At 41.4% G+C, this 8,131-nt stretch overlaps 1 protein-coding gene across 1 annotated transcript in view; it reads left to right on the top strand.

Moving 5' to 3' along the window:
• The first annotated feature begins 371 nt into the window (after window positions 1–371).
• LOC115082480 (killer cell lectin-like receptor subfamily B member 1B allele A) overlaps window positions 372–8,131 on the top strand; it is a 61,395-nt gene continuing 53,635 nt past the window's right edge. Inside the window, exons 1-2 of the mRNA XM_029586706.1 lie at window positions 372–505; window positions 595–708. Coding sequence (XP_029442566.1) covers window positions 427–505; window positions 595–708 — 193 coding nt within the window. The 5' untranslated portion in view covers window positions 372–426. The remainder of the gene's footprint in view (window positions 506–594; window positions 709–8,131) is intronic.

The raw sequence follows: 8,131 nt of genomic DNA, 5'->3' as shown, positions 1-8,131 counted from the left end.
AAACAAACAAAAAAATTTAAACCCATTATTGTTTTCCCTGCACACATATCCTGCAGATAAAAATCACATGATCACAAAACTCCTTCCCCAGAGACTTAACACTGTGTGAAATTGTGGGTCCTTGTTTTATCTCCCCATTCATCAGTGCACCCAGCAGTACCTGAGTAATAATAAAAGTAACATTTTTCCAACAGGGTTTGCCCTTGAGAGCCCACCATGCCATCCGTGGGCAGGAAATGTGCAGTACTGATGGGCTGTTTGATTGGACACAATTCTTGGGTCCCGATGGTGACATCGCACATCAAAATATTCTTCGCCGCCTTTATCTAGGTTTGTTTCTTACTGTAAGAGCCATCAGACTTCCTGTTCTCCTGCAGTGTAGCTTTATCTCCCCAAGAGAGCAGGTCGCAGAGAGAGGCGTCCACAATGCCTGAGACCATGATCTACTCCACTATACGATTTGGAAAACAAAAGAAACCCAAATCCTCTCAATCTCACCCCACAGGTAAAAGGATTTGGATGTTGGCTGGGCTGATGGATTTCTCAATACCGGGTATAGTTCGTGTTTCTAATCTGTGAATAATTGCATGGAAGGTTCTTCAGTGCTGCAGGAGGATGCGCAGGTCACCTACGCTGCCCTAAGGGTCACAGAGGCATCCGAGGAGAACATCAACCCTCAATCTCCAAGGACAGAAAGACAACGGAAAGGTAAATCACAGATATATATATATTTTCTATAGCTTTTGTTGAAGGGGTGAGCCTTCTTCTGGTGGATACTTATATTTTACCAAAATTACACAGATATATTATGAGAGACTAATTTCTTAGTCAATATCTCTTTAAAGCAAAATGTACAAAAGGAACTATGATCAGCCACAGGTGTTTCTATCCCTTTTGTGTAGCTCTATCACACTGCAGGAAATAAGGACCATTCCCAGGCATTTCTATCCCTTCTATCTCACTGTATCACACACTGCAGGGAATAAAGACCATCCCCAGGGACTTATATCCCTTCTATCTCACTGTATCACACACTGCAGGGAATAAAGATCATCCCCAGGAATTTCTATCCCTTCTATCTCATTGTATCACACACTGCAGGGAATAAAGACCAACCCCAGGCATTTGTATCCCTTCTATCTCACTGTATCACACACTGCAGGCAATAAAAACCATCCCCAGGCATTTCTATCCCTTCTATCTCACTGTATCACACACTGCAGGCAATAAAGATCATCCCCAGGCATTTCTATCCCTTCTATCTCACTGTATCACACACTGCAGGGAATAAAGACCATTCCCAGGCATTTCTATCCCTTCTATCTCACTGTATCACACACTGCAGGGAATAAAGATCATCCCCAGGCATTTCTATCCCTTCTATCTCACTGTATCACACACTGCAGGGAATAAAGACCATCCCCAGGCATTTCTATCCTTTCTATCTCACAGTATCACACACTGCAGGGAATAAAGACCATCCCCAGGCATTTCTATACCTTCTATCTCACTATATCACACACTGCAGGGAATAAAGATTATCCCCAGGCATTTCTATCCCTTCTATCTCACTGTATCACACACTGCAGGAAATAAAGACCATCCCAGGGCATTTCTATCCCTTCTATCTCATTGTATCACACACTGCAGGGAATAAAGACCATCCCCAGGCATTTCTATCCCTTTTATCTCACTGTATCACATACTGCAGGGAATAAAGACCATGGCCAGGCATTTCTGTCCCTTCTATCTCACTGTATCACACACTGCAGGGAATAAAGACCATCCCCAAGCATTTCTATCCCTTCTATCTCACTGTATCACACACTGCAGAGAATAAAGACCATCCCCAAGCATTTCTATCCCTTCTATCTCACTGTATCACACACTGCAGGGAATAAAGACCATCCCCAAGCATTTCTATCCCTTCTATCTCACTGTATCACACACTGCAGGGAAAAAAGACCATCCCCAAGCATTTCTATCCCTTCTATCTCACTGTATCACACACTGCAGAGAATAAAGACCATCCCCAAGCATTTCTATCCCTTCTACCTCACTGTATCACACACTGCAGGGAATAAAGCCCATCCCAGGAATTTCTATCTCTTCTATCTCACTGTATCACACACTGCAGGGAATAAAGACCATCCCCATGCATTGCTATCCCTTCTATCACTGTATCACACACTGCAGGGAATAAAGACCACACCAAGGCATTTTTACCCCTTCTATCTCACTCTCGCTCATTATAGGGAGTAAAGATCATCCCCCATCATTTCTATCCTTTTTGTCTCATTGTACCATACTTTATGCTGTGAGAGAGAAGTCATAGTTGTATATAGTATTTTTCTTTTTTTTGCTAACATGCTAAATTCTGTCCCCTGAGTCTAATCTTTTGTACTCTATACGTACTGATAGTGCAGGCTTCTTGGGATATTTGTCAGGTGTATGAATAGATGGTAAATGGGAAAATCAGCCTTCATAACTTGTAGCATTGTAGATGACAGCAGATGAAAACCAAAAGCTCAATATTCAATCACTGGCTGGATTGCATTGTTAGTAATTTAAACCTATCCAGCCAACTTCAGAGCAATATTCAAGTGGTGCAGCCACACTACTGAGTATAGACAGGTATTTTAATGATAACAGAATATGTTTATCCGGTGAACAATACGAGCAGAGTTAGCAATAACTTATCTGGCTAACCTAATTCCAGCCAGAAATGTCCCAGGATGCCCCTAAGTTATCTGGCAGTTTAAGTGCCCAAACATTTCCAAAGACTGCATTTAGGTGCATAATTTGTGAGTTATCTTGTTCCACCCACCGACACCAGGGAGCAGCGTCATCCAGAATGCAACACCTGCCCCGCCCTGGTGAGAACTGGTGCCAGCAGAATTGTTCCTCCCTCTGCCCACCAATCACCCGTTTCCTGCCCATCCCCTACACCGGTGTTCAGATCTGTGCGACTGCAACTCTATAGGCACCTGTGCCAACTGGCCTGTGCCTTTGGCACTCACAAGAAGGAGCACAACAATGGATCCTGCCCCTTTGTGCACACCTTCATGTGCACCCAAGATGCTGACCACGGTAAATTAAAAAAGAATTATTTTGCCTTAAACATACACATCATAAAATGGAACCAGAACACCTCAATGAAACCATCACAGGAAGAAGAAACTATGGAAATCATCAAAGAACAACTAAACACAAGCATAAGAAAATAAGAACATAAGAACATGCCATATTGGGTCAGACCAAGTATCCATCAAGCCCAGCATCCTGTTTCTATCAGTGGCCACAATCCAGGTTATAAGATCCTGGCAAGTACCCCAAAACTAAGTTTATCCCATGCTACTGATGCTAGTAACAGTAGTGGCTATTTTCTAAGTCAACTTAATTAATAGCAGCAGGTAATGGACTTCTCCAAGAACTTATACAAACCTTTTCTAAAATCAGTTACACTAACTGCACTAACTACATCCCCTGGCAACAAATTCCAGAGCTTAACTGTGCATTGAGTGAAAAATAAATTTCTCTGATTCGTCTTAAATGTGCTTCTTGCTAACTTTATGGAGTGCCCCTTAGTCCTTCTATTATCTGAATGTGTAAATAACTGATTCACATCTACTCGTTCAAGACCTCTCATGATCTTAAAGACCTCTATCATATCCCCCCTCAGCCGTCTCTTCTCCAAGCTGAACAGCCCTAACCTCTTCAGCCTTTCCTCATAGGGGAGCTGTTCCATCCCCTTTATCATTTTGGTTTCCCTTCTCTGTACCTTCTCCATCGCAATTATATCTTTTTTGAGATGTGGCGACCAGAATTGTACACAGTATTCAAGGTGTGGTCTCGCCATGGAGCGATACAGAGGCATTATGACATTTTCCGTTCTATTAACCATTCCCTTCCTAATAATTCCTAACATCCTGTTTGATTTTATGGCTGCTGCAGCACACTGAACCAATGATTTTAAAGTATTATTCACTGTGATGCCTAGATCTTTTTCCTGGGTGCTAACTCCTAATATGGAACCTAACATTGTGTAACTATAGCATGGTTTATTTTTCCCTATCTGCAACACCTTGCACTTGTCCACATTAAATTTCATCTGCCATTTAGATGCCCATTCTTCCAGGCTTGCAAGGTCGTCCTGTAATGTATCTCGACTCAAACTGCTTGTGATTTAACTAATCTGAATAATTTTGTATCATCCGCATATTCCTTTCCAGATCATTTATAAATATATTGAAAAGCACAAGTCCAAGTACAGATCCCTGAGGCACTCCACTGTTTACCCTTTTCCACTGAGAAAATTGACCATTTAATCCTACTGTTTCCTGTCTTTTAACCAGATTGTAATCCATGAGAGGACATTGCCTCCTTTCCCATGACTTTTTAGTTTTCTTAGAAGCCTCTCATGAGGGACTTTGTCAAACGCCTTCTGAAAATCCAAGTATACTATATCTACCGGTTCACCTTTATCCACATGTTTATTAACCCCTTCAAAAATGAAGCAGATTTGTTAGGCAAGACTTCCCTTGGGTAAATCCATATTGACTGTGTTCCATTAAACCATGTCTTTCTATATGTTATGTGATTTTGATATTTAGAATAGTTTCCACTATTTTTCCCTGTAGTGAAGTCATGCTCACTAGTCTATAATTTCCTAGGTCACCCCTGGAGCTCTTTTTAAATATTGTGGATACATTGGCCACCCTCCGGTCTTCAGGTACAATGGATGATTTTTATGATAGGTTATAAATTTTAACTAATAGTTCAGAAATTTGATTTTTTAGTTCCTTCAGTACCCTAAGATGCATACCATCCGGTCCAGGTGATTTGCTACTCTTTAGTTTGTCAATCTGGCCTACTATATCTTCCAGGTTTACAGTGATTTGGTTCAGTTCATCTGACTCAGCACCCTTGAAAACCATCTCTGGAACTTGTATCTCCCCAACATCCTCATTAGTAAACACGGAGGCAAAGAATTCATTTAGTCTTTCTGCAATGGCCTTATCTTCCCTAAGAGCCCCTTTAACCCCTCGGTCATCTAATGGTCCAACCGACTCCCTCACAGGTTACTTGCTTCGGATATATTTTTAAAAGTTTTTATTATGAGTTTTTGCCTCTATAGCCAACTTCATTTCAAATTCTCTCTTCACCTGTCTTATCAATGTTTTACACTTAACTTGACAATGTTTATGCTTTTTCCAATTTTCTTCAGATGGATCCTTCTTCCAATTTTTTTTTTTTTTTGTGTTGAATTATTTTATTAAATTTTTTGCAAAAGAAACAAAGAAAACAAATCATCGCTCACAGATAATACATAATGGGTACTGCAACCAATAATAAGACTTCAATCAGAAGCATATATGAACAGTCCTAATATACAGATACCATATCCTGACAATAGCCATTGAAAAGCTAGGAAAGAGGAGAGCAATGAGAAAGGAAGAGAGAGAATAAATACGACAAAAAGGAAAAGAGAAAAAGAAGAAGATAGAAAGTAGAGAAGAAAAGAGAGAAAGAGCATATGGAGGGAAAAGGAAAAAGCAGAGAGCGTACAATAAAGAGAAAGGGTATGCATCGAGGAAAGAAATATGCATATGATCTGGCATGGAATACAACAAGATACACAGGTAAATTAGTGAGACATCTGTAAATAAACGTCAAGCGGTTTCCACACTTGTGCCCAGGCAGCCAACCTCCGGAACTTTATAGCCATGGCCTTTTCATATTTCACATATAGACATACAGAGTTCCACCAAAGATGTTCAGATAGCAAATCACTACTTTTCCAGTTGGATAGAATGTTATGTTGAGCAATTAGAAGAAGAAAATCTAACAATTTGCATTGAGGGGCAGATATGGAGGGATGGGCACCTTTCAAAATAGTAACGGCGTAGGATAGAGGTATAGTGAACTGGAAAATCTCAGTTACTATTTTCCACACTTTTGTCCAGAATTGGAATGTATAAGGGCACGAAAATAACATATGCTGTAATGTGGCATTAGGGCCATCACAGGACCAACAAGTATGCGAGGAAAGAACTCCAGCCCTATGAAGTTTCCAAGGGGTCCACAGTGCTCTATGTAATACAAAAAACATAGACTGAGTAAGGCTAGAGGACAGTGAGATGCACATCATAACATTCCATACATATACCCAACAGTCAGAGGAGATTGGAATAGACAATTCCTCAGACCAAATAGTAGACAGCGGGGAGCTAGAAGACTTATGAGAAAGGCGGGAGATCAGCTTGTATAGGTGAGAAGCCAAGTGACCCCGAGGACCGTATTCCTGATAGACCTCAAGCAGGTAAGGGGATTGATCGGGGAAGACAGTCTGTCCACAAACAGCGTGAAAAACATCTCTAAGTTGTAGCCAGGAGTAAAATTGTGACCTGGGGAGAGAGAAACGATCCTGCAATACGGAGAAGGAGCAATAGCCATGAGCATCAAAAACATCTGAAAGTGACCAGATGCGCATCTGCTTCCAAATTGACCAAAAAATGGGACGCGTATCAATGCGTAGCAAAGAATTTCCCCAGAGTGGACCATATTTCGAAGACTTCCACGAAAACGTGGAGGAAGGGCGGAAATTTTCCAGTTCCACGAACGCTCTATGTAGAGATCGTAGAATAGGATTGGAAGCCAATCGGGGAGATAAAATAACCCCTGGGAATAAGTATATAGGCAACGGGGAAATTAACGTGGTTTCCAACCCCAACCATCTCGGGAGGTGCCCAATATCGAGAAAGTGGGAGAAGTAAAAATAGCCAGATTGTAAAATAAAAGCATGGTGATATTTATAAAAATCAGGAAAATTTACCCCCCCATGCTGCTTAGCAGCTTTCAATTTGCGTAAAGCTATCCTCGGAGTCTTGTGGTTCCAGAGGAAGGTGGTTAACAGCCGATCAACATAGGAGTAAAAATCAGTTGAAAAAAAAATTGGGACCATAGCGAGAATATATGTGATCTTTGGGGCTAGCACCATTTTAATAGTTTCCAGTCTTCCCCACCACGTTAAATGGAGAGGAGACCATTTAAGAGTGGCGTCTCGGAGTTGTTGCAGGATCGTTGCCTCACATTGGGTGACAGTATCACTAGGATCAGTATGGAAGTAGATGCCTAGGTATTTAAGGCCCTTTTTCACCTTCTGTATTTGGTAGTGGGAGAGATCCAAAAGTGAGCCACTATAGTTAAGTGGGAGAAGCTCAGTTTTATGCCAATTGATTTTGTAGCCAGATAGCGAAGAGTATTGAGAGATGAGAGAGAAAAGAGCAGACAGGGAAGAGGAAGGCTGAGTAAGAAAAAGCAGAACATCATCAGCATAGGCGGACAATTTGAAGGTGTCCATACCCACGGTTACACCAGTTACAGTAGAATTAGTGCGGATAGCTATTAAAAGGGGTTCCAACGCCAAATTGAAAAGCAAGGGGGAGAGGGGACACCCCTGCCTTGTTCCTCTAAAAAGTGGGAATCTGGTGGATTTCTGATTGTTGATGTAAAGATAAGCAGAGGGAGAGAGATAAATATGTTTTATCCAAGAAAGAAAAACAGGCCCAAGGCCAAACCACTGTAATACATGAAAAAGAAAAGGCCATTCGACACGGTCGAAGGCCTTTTCCACATCAAGAGATATAGCAACAGTCGGTTCAACAGTATTAAATTGTATGGTACTTAAATGCATAAACAGACGAGAGTTATTGGTAATTAAGCGGCCCTTAATAAATCCAGATTGATCTGGATGAATGAGGAGTGGCATTAGATGGGACAGCCTAGTGGCTAATATTTTAGCAAAGATTTTATAATCAGTATTGAGAAGGGATATTGGGCGATAATTAGAAGGGAGAGAATCATCCCTTCCAGGTTTTGGTAGGACCACCACACATGCTTCAGTAAAATCAGAAGAAGCCTGTGGGTTCAGCAAAAGAGAAGCAAAGTAAGATTGCAAATATGGACATAATGTTCCTTGAAACGCTTGGAAGAAATCGGATGTAAAACCGTCTGGTCCGGGAGCCTTTCCCGGTTGTAGAGATGATATAGCAGCAGAGATTTCAGCCAGCTGAATCGGGGCATCCAGTTGAAGGCTCTGAATGTCTGTTAGTGTACAATGAGGTAGAGA

This window comes from Rhinatrema bivittatum, chromosome 1 (genome assembly GCF_901001135.1).
Source record: "Rhinatrema bivittatum chromosome 1, aRhiBiv1.1, whole genome shotgun sequence".
Classification (NCBI taxonomy): Eukaryota; Metazoa; Chordata; class Amphibia; order Gymnophiona; family Rhinatrematidae; genus Rhinatrema; species Rhinatrema bivittatum.
The sequence above is the reverse complement of the archived record's forward strand: the minus strand, read 5'-3'. Positions and strand labels throughout refer to the sequence as shown.